Below are 14,743 nucleotides of genomic sequence, written 5' to 3' on the forward strand. Positions count from 1 at the left end.
CCGGTGGGTCACCACGGCTGGATGCAGAACCTTGTACTCTGCCCTCCTGGGACAAAGGGCTCACATTTCTCACCTCCTCAAATTTGTAGGCGATCATGGCGAAAGCCTTGAAGATGGCGTCGGTGGGGCCAGTGATGGTCACAATTCGCTCAGGGCAGTTTCCCTCCGAGATGTTGATTCTTGCCCCGCTCTGGAAAAAGAAGGGCAGCCCTGGAGCAGCCACAGCCAGGAAACTGGGGGGGATGCGCTAGAGGCACAGCCCTTTCTTTGGGTTGTATCCTGCCTGCCCTGGAAAGGCCCAGCACGCAACCGTAGAAACTCAGAGATCCCCAGGAGCACACTACTCACTTGGTTTCTGGTCACCACCTGAAGACATCCCATCTAACCTTAGAAAGTCCTCCCCCTGCCCTGCCACAGTGCTTCCAGCCCTGCCTCACCCTGACCCTCAGAAAGGGCTTCCGAGCGCCCACCTTGGGTCTTTTACTGCAACGCAAACCCATACCATCAAGGCAAGCCTGGCTCGTGGCATCACTGCTTGTAAAAAGAGGAGTGCTGCTTACAGATCTGGTAACTCTTTGGCAGCTAAAGGCACAAAGACCTTGGACAAACTGCATCTCACAAGAGACCAGATTTCACTGTTTCATTGGCAGCAAGCTCTAGGCTCTGGAAAATTCCCATTAAATGTGATGGGAGTTTGAGTATGGAAGGATAAAGCTGGACAAAAGAGCTCAGGGGACAGCTCGCTTGGGTCTCCTTGCAGGAAGGCTGAATGTGGTGTCACAGCCACACGTCTCTCACAGGGCAACGAGCCTTCGGGACAGCTCTGGCCATTGTTCTGCGTGCTGCTGGTCCTTCCCACTCCTCACCCCTCTATTACAAATTATTTTATGGATCTGTGCTGCTCACCTCCTCACGCATCTTCTTCACGGTCTCTCCTTTCTGAAACAAGAAGCAGAGACACAGGCCATCTTAGCAACTCAAGACTTTCACCTTCAAAACAACCTTTTCAAACATGCATATAATACACAGCAGCACATAGCCAAATATTTGGGCAGCTCTATGGTGCTGGGCCCTCCATCCCCATGTGATGGGTGGGCTGAAGAGCTGATGCTCCAGGCACATCCACCCCTTCGTAGCCGTGCTCCCATGTCTGTAAGGCATGAATCAGACAAAACAGCACAACTGCAACTTCCACCTTCCTTTCTGAATTTCCTTTTAGTAGGAAAACTGCACAGAAAAGCTCAGGAACTGGCCAGAAAGCCATCCCACATAGGCAGGACTTTACAAACCACCATGTCAAGCACCACGAAGCAGAGCACCTCATGAAGCTTTCTGCACAAGCTAAATTGCGCCTGGAAGCCTCAGAGGAAAAAAAATAAACCGTATTGCATCACATTTCTTAACTTTCCTTAATGAATCTATTTCATTTACATTTCCAAGCAACATGACGACAAGCACCTAATCATCACCACAGTGAAGCAGCCAGAAGTTGTACTAGACAAGCTGCTTTTTTAGGGGAACGGTCTTTGACCTCTCTGTGGGTATCTCGCCATTGCTGTCACACAAATGCAGTTCATACCGACCCAACGTTTAAGGGACATTAGAGGATGAGGTAACTGGCATATACCCTATCAGAGACAGTAAATGCTGCAGGCAATTCAGGCAGTGTCTAAACACACATTTAAAACATGTCCTTACCTTTCCAATGATGCTTCCGACTTCCTACAAAAAAAACAAACACAGCATAAATGACACTGCAAAATGTGAAGATAACCCGGGCAGGAGAGGAAGCCAGGATGCCACCCCTCCCGGGAGCCGTTACCTTGCCATGCATCAGCAGCCGGATGGTGAGGGTGACGTTCAGGCCGCCTTCGGAGACCTTTGACTCCATTTCCTACCGGGGACAGGAGACGGCGTTAGCGGGAGGGGAGCCCCAGCACAGGAGGAGGCAGCAGCACAGCCGTATCACCTGGGGGCAGAGGGGGAAGGATGGGTATGGCTCGGACAGGCCTGTCCTTCCTCACAGCTTCGCCACCCCGTTCTCCACCGACCCAGACTGCAGTGAAACCATCAGCACAAGCACAAGAGGTTTTCTCAGGATGTTTCTGTGGCATGGGACAGGCCCTGACGGGCAGGGGCACGGCTGCAGGTGGGCTCGGTGCTCACTGCACCAACCCGCAGCTCTGCTGCAGCTCGGCCACCGCCTTCACACAAAAGCCATGGCAGGATCAAAGACTCAAGTGCCTGAAGTGGCATTGCCAGATGCCTAAAACAAAGCTGTGCCCAGCTGAGCCTGTGGATGCAGGAGCAGGGAGCTCCTACAGCCCAGCCCATGATGGAGTAGCCTGGCCAAAGATCGACTGCAGAGTTGGGACTTTAAAAGACCCAGGACACCAACCCAGCAAAACAAAATTCACCATTCCAAGCATGAATGGACACTCAGAAAATCTGGACCAGTGGGTTTTGTAAAAGCCAGCTCTTCAGTTACTGGGAAATACCCATCAGATCCCAAGAGCATGGAGAGGGAAGGACCAAGATGGTGTCTTGATTACCAAACTTCTTTTTTAACATCCAGGTCTGTGAGGTGGCACTGTGTCTGAGGAATACGTGTCATTTCCAGCCATACATGCCTTGCATTTATCTAACAAAACCTCTGCCAGTTTTCCAGGCGCTGACATGTTCCTTTCCCTTTACATTCTCTCCTTTTCCTCCTCTGCCCTCTAGAGGGAAAAATGCCACTGGAATTTTGGAGGCAGGGAACAATAAATCAGAGCATGGCAACAAATCCTCCCTCTCCTTTCCTGACAGCTCCTTAGTGGCATCCCTGCACAAGGACCAGGCACATGAAATGTCTCCACAGCCTACCGCGTGGGGAGACTGGTTCTGTCTCAGAGGAAAGCGCCAGCATCCGCCTACATGCAACGCTGCGAGATTTGTAGCAATTCTCCTCCATGTTATTTAATCCCTTAGTACACGTCAGATGGGAGATTTTTCATCCCTGTCACAAGCATCTGGCATTTTCCTTTGCTCATACGGGGACTTATGTGGCCAAAAAATGGGAGGTAAACCAGTGCTCAAGTATTACTTTAATGCAAAGAGGCAGTAGGGATGTATAAATATGCAGCAGTGCATAAATGGCCGGGAGATGGGTTTGACAGCAAGTGCTCTCTTCTAAGAGGTTCTTATAAAACCCAAAATGGATAAAAAGACACTGTGGTGATCAGAGAGACAATGCTGTCCCACAAGACAGCAGCTCGCTGGAAATGGGTTTGTTACAAACCCGTCGGGACCGGGAGAACCGCCGTGCTGGCCCTGCTGCTCAGCGCAGGGGCTGGCAGTCCCAGGAAAGGTGGGTGACAACTTCCACCAAGGGCGCACCAAATTTGCTGCTTTGCCTTCACCAAACGCCCTGTAGCGTAGCCACTTACTACTGCTGCGTCTGCCGCCCCTTGCTCCCCATCCCTCACATGAGGGACCCCGAAGCTGGCTGTTATGTAAATGTTTCCAATTGATTGAAAAAGTGGGTCATGTGTTAGCCAAATGCTCCTGGCTTTAAGATTTATCAGCATTATTAAATTAAACACGCTTCATGCTCCAGTGAGCGGGAAAGCTACATTGGCCTTTTCTTAATCATACTAGTGAAAGGTAAGTCTTTTATATGTGAGTTCATAAACGCAGTAGAAATGATGGGAACAATAGAGCAGGGGCATTTATTCTGTACGTGTGTCCCCCCTTCCCTCCCCCGCAACGTTGTTCATTCTTCACGGACAAAGTGCTGAGAAAAAAATCTCCCCCTAACGCCATTTTGAGCATTTCAGAGTATTCTCAGCCCAAAGAGACTCATCTCCTAGGACCCTTCCTCTTCACAGGGCCAACAAGCTCTGCCTAGCTCATGGCATCCTCAAAATTGCTTCTTTGTCCTTCCACCCGAAAGCCCTGAGGACACCATTACGTGCAGTCTGACGGATAAAGCAAAGAGCCCAGCCCTGCGCAGAGTAGGTGCAGTCCTGCAGAGGTCAAGGATGTGGCACCATGAGATGGAAGAGCTGGGTTTGGCCCCAAAATGGAAGGCACACCCAACGCTGATCTGTCCCTGAACATTATTCTAAAGGATGACCCCACTGCAAAATGAAATAAGGGTTTTTAAATCCATCTGCGTTTTGGAAGAGTGCTTAGAGAAGGCATCATCAACACTCAGAACAACCTCGTTCTTCCCCCCTCCTTTGGTTTTAATAAATAAATCTATTAAATTCCAGGCATTTTTCTTAACCTATCAGGAATTCTCATTGGCTAAAAAACAGCTCATGTACCAGTGACCAAGCAAGAAAAGGAGGAAAATTGAAACCTAGAGCAGCAGGAGGCCTCCTGCCCCCCCCCAGACACAATCTGACTTTTCTCCGTGCTAGTTTTTTTGGAGGTCGGATCAATTGCCTAATTTAGTGCTCTTGCCTTTATGCTTGCTGACACACCTCGCAAATATTGAGATGTCCTTCAAGATCGAGTAAAATCTAATTATTATGAAAAGTCTGAACACTGTGTATTAATGTAATTATTTAATTTAATTTAATTAATTAAAGACCATGACCTTTTTCATGGTTGCTTCACGTCCCAGCCCCCTTGCAGGACAGACACAGCATGTGAAGCAGCAGACGGGGGGCGGCTGAGCCCTGGGCTGGGCTTTATTCTCCAGCCTGCTTCCAAGTGGGAGCTGGCCCCTGCTGCCGGCGCTGGGGCAGCTCCCCCTGGCAGCCCCCTGTCCCCGAGGCGCAGGAGCAGCAGCCGGCCTGTCGGAGGGGGTGGCTTTGGCTCTCACAAACGGGGCCCACCGCGGAGGCCCACCACTGGCACTGCTGCTGCCTGCAGACCCCAGGGCCAGAGCTGGGGTGCGGGGCTCTCCTCCCAGCCTTTCAGGTCAAGGGGTCCCTGCTCTGGCTAGGGCCCATGCTCCTCAGCACTAACTCTTCTTCTCTTTGCGTCAGGGGGTTTGCAGGTGTTTTCCTTCCCGTGCTCCTTCTTTGCAATGGTACAGTGTTTCTTGCTTATTTCCAGGGATCTATGAAGGCCACAGGTGAGTAAAACTACCCTTGCCCTAAGCGGACACCTTTTTTTCAAGTCTGTTCTCAAACCCATCTTCCAAGCTAGACGAGAAAACCACAGAACAAACAGAAAATACGCTTGGGTAATCTGCACTGAAGTCACTTTTGTGCCTCTGGGACCAGGTCCTGCCAGAAGTCAGATGCATAAGGTAAAGTTTCTTTTCCAGATTCCATCATGGAATATTCTCATCAGTGTTACGGAGATCAAATTTCACAGCTTTATCTAGGTCTTTATTCTGGGGGACAGCAATGTTTTGCTCAAGCTGTCTGAAAACAAACAGAGAGGACAATTCGGTGCAAAAACATCCCACACGCACAACCCGCCCCCTCCATGAAAGGTCTAGATGGAAAATTCACAGGCACTGCCAAGTAAAACTCAAAAAATCCCTATCATCCCCGTCACCCATTGCATGGCTTCCAGAAAACCACCCCTTTTGTTCAGTCCAGGCTGCCACCCAAACTCCAAAGCCTTGGAGCCCCGTTGACCAAGAGCCTTTGCAGATGCATGCAGGCAAAGCACAGGGTGGCCACGGCACTGGTCTGCACGTGGAGGAGATGCCACCTGCCCAGGGACCACATGGAGATCCTGCTCTGGAGCATCTTGGTGGTTGCTCAAAGGCAACGCCAACCTGAAGAACATACAACGTGTTTCATGGTCTCTTGGTGCTTCAAGAGTCCCACCAGCTGGACGCCAAGCATTAAAGACCCAAGGCCCTTCAGCACACCACAGTAATCTACATCAAGGCCCATATTTCTAATGCATTGGCCAAGTTTCGTGTTGGGAATTAACATCTTGACCAGAAAGTCCATAACTTGAATACATTTTCCAGCATGAGGGAGGAAATGTTTAAAAACCTCTGACCTCTCAATACCTGTGTCCTAAAACTCAGACCAGCATTTTCTGACACTTGGGAACTGAAAGCCAAGCCATACATGTAGAGAAAAGCAGGCAGAAGTGAGCTCAAGAAAGACACTGTTTTTCTGACTTTTTTATGCTTTTTAGCTTGCTTTCCTGAGATCTGCTTGTCCACTTCGTCCACTTGCTTAAGCAGGAGCTTTCTCCCCACTCATCTCCCTGCAGCTTGATCCTCCCATTAAGACCTAATCCGGTGATTTTCAGCATTGCGTTTTAGCAGCTGGGGGCAGCGCGATGCAGCAAACTTGGGATTATGACGACAATACAGTCTGGCCGGATCAGACTGGGGATGGAAGGAGCAAGGATAAAAATTGATGTGGGAGAAAACCAAAGTCTAGTACTCAGTTGAACCCAGGCTCCAAACAGAAATGCATCAGCTACTGGCATTGTTTTGGAATAAAGCTGCATTCACAGCTGCTAAGTTTCCACAAACAGGAGTCATTTTGATTAATGTTTCCTCCACTCACCAGCTCCAGTGAAAATACGTTAGAAAACTCTAACCAAAAAAAAGAAAAAAAAAAAAAGATGCTGCCACTGTGGCTTGGTACATCAGCCATAGCTTCCCAGCTTCTCACCTGCCCTTGGTCTTACCAAGCATTTCAGGAGATGAATCTCCCTGCTCTTGCCCTCACAGCAGGCATTTCTGGACACTGCATTCTTGGTCACCTGCTCCCATTCCCTCGCTCTGCTCCAGGCGATGTGTGTCTGCTCATGGCCCACGATGTTACTCCTTGGCTGCTGATGAGCAATTACAACCTGCCTTCCCCTCCCTGCACACGTGCACCATGGGGCTCTTCCAGCCTTACTCACCTCTACGTCAATTACCTCAATTGCTACTGCAGGGATGCAAATGTTCCTTCCTCTGGTCCCGCTGCTCCCTCCCTCCCTCCCCTCTTCTGGCTCCTCTGCCCGTGAATTCGGTGTCAGCGCCATCACCGCAAACAGCTTCTCCTGCAGCCTCAGTGCCTCTGGTTGTTTTCTAACTCCTGCTCCTGCCGCCAAATTCTTTGCTAGCTGTAACTCTGGGGAGCTCCTCTCCATTGCCTAACCACTTCTTACCTCCCTTCAAGCCAGTACAACTTGCTCCCCATATCCTTCACCCTCCAGAGAGCAGGGCTGGCTGTTCACACTGGGTGACCCTCCAGAGATAGATATTGCCTCTAGACATTGGTGTTAGCCAAAGCCCAGAACCATCTGGTGCAGACACCCCTGGGTGATGGCCATGGCCCCAGCCCCGCCGTCCCGCTGTGGGCTCAGCTGCATCCCAACCAAATACACTTCCCTGCTCTCAGACCAGCCCAAAGGCTGTTTATCCTGCGTGAGTGTCCCCTTCTGCTGAACCCACGTAAAACTGTATGTTTTTGGTGGTGTTCCTGAGCCAGCTCCCGTGGCAGAGCTGGACTCTTGAACACCACCTCTTCCATTTTTTGAGAAGGAAACAGAAGAGACGGTCTGTACAACGTGCAAACCCTCCCTAGTGATTTTCACATCACCTCTCTTTTGAAATGATTCTTACTCTAAATTTCATGCATTTCAGAGTGATTTCTGACCTGATTGGTAAACCAAGAGGAAGAGAAATGCAGCATCACATACCCCCAGCAGAGACTTGTCCCAGGCGAGGAAAGCTGGTGAGTCTCTACCACTAAGAGAAGCACTGAGCCCTGGCTCCTGCCAGTGGGCACTGGAAACCTGGGCAGGGACATCCAGGAGGACTCCTTGCTTATCTGCTGGGCACCATCTGCTTCATCCTACCACACCAAACCTCAGCAGTTAACGCACACCAGCAGCAGCTTCCCACAGAAGTGGAACCCTGGCACGGGTGGTGCGTGGATGTGAAGTCACACACAAAATCAGAATTGGACCCCCTCACACTAGTCAGAGTTAATATCCATGGTCTCTGATGCAAGCCTGATCCAAACAGAAGTACTGGTTTGGTTGCAATGCCTATGCCATTACAGTAACCTTTGGTGCGAAGGACAGCGAAGGAAGCATCAGCTTTTTCCTACCGGTCACCCCAGGATGAAAATCTTGCATGAAATGAGGAGACAACAATAATTTCATCCCATGCAACAGGCCAGAAGGACTGCAGCACCTGTCTTTTGCCTGGACGCAACCACAGAAGACATAAAACTTACAGGTTTAAGTAAATTACCAGTTTTAGGGGAAATAGGTACTGCCACTTACATCTATCCAGAGACATCTGTTAGAGAAAGAAGTTCCATTCACTCATGCGAGCTGCTCCTGTGTTGCAAGCAGAGGCTAGACACACACCAGTGAGGGAAATTCAGCGTAGTGGGAGCAGGCTACCAGAGGTCCCTGTGCAGCACAGAACCCCCCAGTCCTCTGGCTGGTTTCAGAGCTCATTGCTAGTGGGGCCCTGAGCAAAATGAGAGAGTTGAACCTGTGAAACCACCATCTCAGCAAGCTGAGAGATGGTATGATAATGGGTCTTCAATTAATTTGTTTCATTTGTACCGAACGAAAGCCTTCTGTCAGGCTGGGGGGAGTGGGTAGGCGGGAACAACGCGCTTTAGTTCTGTCGCTTCTAATTCCCCCTGTTAGTTGCTTTTGGAATGATTTGCCAGGAAAAAAAAAGTACTTTTGGTGAAGGTTAAACCGTTAAGTACACCAGAGATTTCAGCCCGTGAGGAGATAAGCCAGTGCTCTTTGCACTACCCAGTTGGCTTTATTACTGCCCAGTGACCAAGAGCGTCCTGTGAGACTTCGGGTGCTGGGTGGACTCGAGACCCCACATGCTGAGAAAATAACATCTCCTGTGATAAGGAAGGTGACCGTCTGCACTGGTGCCTGGCCAGAGCCACCAGGGAAGGGAGAAACTCACATGGCATGGCAGGAGCCAGGGTGGTCACCTGCATCTCTGCAGGCATCTGCCACACGCAGCCCCGAGGTGAGCCTGTGCAGAGGGGCAAAGCCCCAGCTGGAGGCAAGTTCAGGATCAGCAGAAGAAAACCAGGAACGATGAGGTGGGTCTTCATGGGAGATCCAGCCACAGAGAGCAACTCCAGCCCCCTTGGGCCAGGAAACAGGGGAAGAAGTTGGGGGAGGCAGGCCAATGGTCACGACTGAGGGGATTACGTGCAGCCAGGGAGATTCAGGCCAAGTGCTAGAAAAGAGCTTCCTTACAGACAGGACAGCCATGTGCTGTGCCCAAGGGCAGTCTGCCCTGCATCTGCAGGGATGCATCTTATTTAGCCTTTTTTTTGCCCCAGGTAAGGAAAGGGAGCGAGGAGATGCCACCTCACGCTGGGAGATGCTATGACCAGGCTATGTAGTGGTCTGCGGAGAGCAGCCACGCGATTTGATCCACCTGACCCATCCTGGAGGGTCCCTCCAACACACACACCCCACAGGGGCCTTGCACTGCCTTGGGCCTGGCACCAGGCCCCACTGCCCCATAGATGATATAGTCAACGTTCATGATCAAGGAGAATGACTTGTCTCATGCCTATGCTCCGTCAAGCAGAAATCAGCCCAGAACAGCATTTTTTTAATGGTTATATTCAGTGCGATGCTAGGAAGCAGGCATTCATGGCAATGCTTTTGCACACACACCGCTTTGGTCCAGCACACTCCTTCTCCTGCAGTCCTGCCATGCAAGAGAGCTGCCCAGCACAGGCACCACAGCGATGCTCCGCTGGGGACGTGCACCAGCTCTCGAGGGCCCCTTCCTCAACAAAGGATGCCACAGCAGCCAACATTGGAAACACAGCCGTCCAGAGACCGCAGGGTGAGGTTATCAAATTGCAGTCCCCTATGTGCCATCTTTTACATGCCTTTTTTTCGGGAGAAGGCCAAAGGACACTCAGAAGAGGACACTCATGGCCGTAGGCCCATGATGGGTGATTGCAAAGGAGGAGAGGCCACGTGGTGCTGTGCAGAGCTCGAGGACACACAGCTTGTCCTCCAGCAGCCAGGAAAACAGAGGGGCAGCTGAGAGGAGATCACCTCCGGAGCCACCGGCAGAAAGCAAGAGGCACATTCATCCCACTGCTGTGCCGGGGACCGCGTGTAGCCTTGAGGGGATAGCTGAGTCCAAAGCTGGAAGGGACGAACGGACTCAACCAGCACAAAACCTTTTCTACACCGCTGCTGCAGAGCCGCAGTAAAGCCCATCATGCGTTTCACTGGATCTAGCCACCAAGAAGGTGACCTCCCATCCCCGTCCCCCTCTCTCCATCTCAGCCCGCCATGCTGCGCTGAAAATCCCAGAAAACTGGGGATGGGGTGCATCTGCTTCCAGTGCATCCTCTGAGACAGATGATGATGCAGCACCTCCCCGCAGCTCCCAGCTGCACGCAGAGCAGCAGGCATCCTGCACCCCTGATCCGTGCCCCCCCTCATTCCCCTCTGCCAGAGCCTGCTGGCCGTGCTGGCTTTAATCCCACAGGCAGCAGCATCCCAATAATTTCTCTCCATTTTCAATCTACTGATCTGGGGGCAGCCCACAAATCTCTTCATCCTGCTAGCACAGCAATCTACTGCCTCATCTCATCCCAGCTCCATTTCTCTCTCTAATCCCTGGAAATAGGGACAAGGCTTGCACAGCGCGAGGGCTGCCCTGGAGGGGTCTGTCTGTCCAGGCGCTGACGGACGGACAGTCAGACTGACCTGGAACACACAGGGTGGCAGGAGGCAGCAGGTCAACACAGGCAGGGAGCTTGCTGTGTTGACCACACTGACCAGGTTCAGGGCTGGATCCAGAGCTTCAATACCTCCATGGTGCTGGCTCTCAGCAAACCCAAACCCATGTCCTCCACTGTGGCCAGAGATGCTCTGGCTTCTGGGCAAGGAACTGGACGTGTGGCCGAAGGAGATGCTCTTTGGGAGTGGGCAGAGAGGAGAGAGCCCTCAGAGTCTCTCCCTGTCCTCGGTGAAGCAGCCCAGCACTGCTCAGCTAGGACAGAGCCGACCTGTCGGGATGCAGCACTGAACACATCCTTTCTTCTCCCGCACCGATTTGCACGGGGCTGGAGAATGTGGCCGTGCTCAGTGCGTGACAAGAGCTGTGGCCCACCCAGCACTGCCCTGGCATGTGACAAAGCCGGCAGCCGTGCCACCAGCCCCGGGCGTGAGATGTGCCGTGCCTGCGGTGGATGCAGCCCGGCTGCACGGCTCCGTCCTGCGCTCGCCGGTGAGGAGGAGGAGGAGGAGGAGGAGGAAAGGGAGGAGGGTGGCCCTGGGCAGCCGGGGGTGGATCGCTGCCGCGCCATGCTCAGACCCTGACAGCAGGCTCCAAAACTGTCACTCCCGATCTGTTTTCACTTCAGCTAAACCTCAGCCTCGATTACGATCAAGGAGAGCCGTGTTTTCCTCTCTCCTTCTCCCCGCGCTAGGTCCTCTGTAACCTCGGGTCCAAACACTGAGGAAACCGGTACATTGGCTGGGCTGGGGAGCAGGGCTGCTGGGGAGGTGGCCATGACCACCCCGTCCCCAAAGTGTCCCTCCCTGGCCCTGGCATGGCCGGTCTGGTGCCCTGCGCCTTACCATTTACTCATTTAGCAAAGCCTGAATAACATAAATTAAGACAGATGCGAGCGCATGCACGATCACAAGCACTAGGACGGGTGCATTCAGTGAGAGGCAGAAAAGCAAGCTGCGGGGATGGGGACAGCCCTCGCCCCATGGGGAAGCGTTTGAGCCACCAGGGGAGCGGGGATACGAATGCCCCACCAGTGGTGGGACTGGGCTGGGGCTCAAACCCGTGGCACCATGAGCCCCAAGGGCACCATGCCTGCTCCCCTTCCCACGCAGCAAACGCTGCTCCCCGAGCAGGGAAGAAAAAAGTAATTATCTTGTCGCCTCAGTACAGTTGTCCCGCATCTCCACCACGGGACAGATAAGGACCACCAGGATGTGAAGCGTCAGTGGTGACCACCTGGTGGAGCTTCCTGCAAGGTGTCAGCGCCGTCTGTCCGTGCAGGCGCCCAGGACCCCTCCGCTTCCACCCCAAATCTCTGCACGCAGCAGAGGACAGGGTCTGCTAGGTCTGATCCGCACAAAGCGCACCGCTGATTGCGGCAGTGTTCACATTTTCTGGTCCTCCTCACCAAAATCCCACGGACTCTTTAAGGCGTATTGAAGGCAGATACAGACATTAAAATAATCCTAAATCAACTTAAAAAAAAATATCTTGTTCTTGATCAGCAAAGTTTTTCCCCCCAAAGTGATCTGTTTTCTTCAGAAAGAAATGTCCTTTAATTCAGCTCGATTAAAGGAACATCTCTGAGATTTGTTACTCAGGAAGAAAGACCTTAAAATTTGCCTTTATATCTGGGAATAATAAAAATGTTTATACAAATTAATCCATAAGAGAGGGAAAAAGTCTGAGATTAAGAGCTCCAAAAATGTCACTGAATTATTTTGGACTTAAAAATGAAACCCCAAATATTATGTAAAACTGCAGTTTTCCAGGGTTGGGTTTCTGTATCAAAACTCAGGCTAGCATCTGCCTTTGCATCTGTCAAAACAAAGGTCAATCACTGTATGGAAACTTAAGCACAATGTCCTTCATCCACTGTTTCTGGTTTATTTTTAAGCTGGACGTGACTTCCGAGTAATAAAATGAGATTTTCTAATATGGTTCACATTAAAACCACATTATCCCAGAAAACTCAGATTACAAGACAAATACATCTTGAGAACATTTTCCCTTTATAATAAGGATATGATATTTGGGGATTGATTTCAACAGCATTTAAGTCCTCCATAACCTTTGAAACTAATAGCTCACTTTAATACTTATAAAGAAATGTTTTAACCAAATAAAACGTAACAGGAAAAATGCAATGGTATCAAAAATGTAGCTACCATAAGTAAAATGGTTATCTGAAGACAAAAATTTAAAGGAAAAGAGCGAGCCTCTTGATAAAAGGCGTTCCTATTCCCAAATCAAATTTCAGTGCATTTCCTCAGTTCAGGAGAAAAAAAAATCATGGAAATAGAACCAAAATGTAAAATTTTAATCAAATAGATTTGGAGGTGTTATTACATTGCCAAACCAAGACGTGATCAACATCTGTGTTACTCTAGCATCAATTTCTTTAAGCCAATTTGATTTCTGCTTTTCCCACCCCGCGCACATACATAAACAACGCTGTCCAAAGCGCGCACTGTTAATCACACAGATGAGGGATGGCTGGATATTCCAGTTAATGCAGAGATAGGCGCTTCCCTACCCGGCGATACGATCTTTTAGCATTAGCCGCAAGATGAAGGTGAAATTGAATTTCACAAAAATAAAGAGCACTCTATTACAAAGAATGACAATTCTGCAAAAACAAGTATTTTATAGGAGACTTGAGGAACAGCCATTAACTTAAGCTAACTACCTTGCTCGCACACCTCTTTCTCCCATGGTCTCACCTCCGTCCAACACGGAGTTTAATTTTCTCTACTCAAGAGATTTGCTTACGAGATTCGCTTAAGAGCCTTCTTAAGGGTTCAAGGCTCTTTTAAGCCACACTGGAGCTCCATACCTCACTCATTTCATGATTCTTCACTAATTTTCATCTGTGGGAAAAGTTGCACGCGGCAGGTGGACTTCCACCAACACAATCTCTTAAATCTTCTTACCTTCTCCAAAGAGCCGCTTTAGCGCTGATTTTGCGTGACGGGTCCGCACAGATGGCCACTCTTTTCACGTTTGGAAAGGATGAAAAATGCTACGGGGAAAAAAATCCCGGTGATCTTTTGCTGTACAGCGCAGAGGGCTCCGAACCTCATTGGCCCTGGGATGGCAGCCACGTGGCACGGGATGGGGAGCACGTGACCTATTTTCTCCCAAATCCCTTGGATTGCCGGAGAGGGGGATGCACCCACCACCGATGCTTTTGTCATTTCAGTGGGCTTTGATTTTTTTTTTTTTTATTATTTTTTTAAAGGCCACTGAGCAAATCAGGTTGCCTCGAGGCGATGAGAACAAGCCAGACAGCGCTTTCAACATGAAGGGGAAAGGAGCTCCGGTACGAGATGGGTGCTGGGGCTCTGCCTGTGTACATGGGGAAATTTGGAGCCGTTTGGGCAGGGTATGGGCCAGGGATGGTGCCTGTGGGAGGGAGGAGCATGTTCAGCAGCACACGTTTGGCAGCTGGCAATTAAAACAGCCAGCTCGTGGCAGGAAGCAGTGATGGTAGGACCAGGTTGAAACCCTGACTGCGGACCCCGGATCTCAGCTGGCACATCCACTCCCCGAGCCTCCGAGGAAAGGGATGCGTGATAACCATTTCATAGCCAAAAAAAATACCACCTCGTGTCCCTGCACTGCTCCGGACCCCTCCTAGGCCGAGAGCCAACGCACCTCCTGCCTTGGAGGCAGAGGGTCAGCTCTAACAGCTGCGTTGGAAGAAGGACCAAGAGGCTCGGTGCCTGGTAGATGGAGTACTGCACACTCCAGGTGGGGCTCCATCTGCTCCCACCACCACATGGCCACACCAGGCTCAAAGAACACTTCAAAGTCTCCCCCACAAATGCCTCCAAACCTAAAAACCATCCCAATCCTCAGGTACCCCAGAGGGATCCCCGAGGCCCCACAGAGCAACACAAGACACGCTGCCTTGCCCCAGCTAAGTGCTTCCCTGGGGAAAGCAGCTCTGAGCCACCCTGGACAAGACAGCTGTGGTTCACGGGCTAAGGATCTCCTGGTCTTCCCTCCATAACCACGGGTCCCCCTGGCCTCATGCAGCCAGGCTCCAAGGGAATGTGGGCCCTGGGC

General features: G+C 51.0%; 1 protein-coding gene across 16 annotated transcripts in view; it reads right to left on the minus strand.

The window, feature by feature from the left end:
- Nucleotides 1-14,743, minus strand: part of PCBP3 (poly(rC) binding protein 3) — a 49,650-nt gene that overhangs the window by 22,894 nt on the left and 12,013 nt on the right. For all 16 annotated transcript variants that reach the window (XM_083842753.1, XM_083842751.1, XM_083842761.1 and 13 more), the window contains exons 5-8: nt 1,823-1,894; nt 1,699-1,722; nt 907-939; nt 74-190 (exon numbers count right to left, since the gene is read on the minus strand). In XM_083842753.1, coding sequence (XP_083698879.1) covers nt 74-190; nt 907-939; nt 1,699-1,722; nt 1,823-1,894 — 246 coding nt within the window. The remainder of the gene's footprint in view (nt 1-73; nt 191-906; nt 940-1,698; nt 1,723-1,822; nt 1,895-14,743) is intronic.

This window comes from Anser anser (genome assembly GCF_964211835.1).
Source record: "Anser anser genome assembly, chromosome: 6".
Lineage (NCBI taxonomy): Eukaryota > Metazoa > Chordata > Aves > Anseriformes > Anatidae > Anser > Anser anser.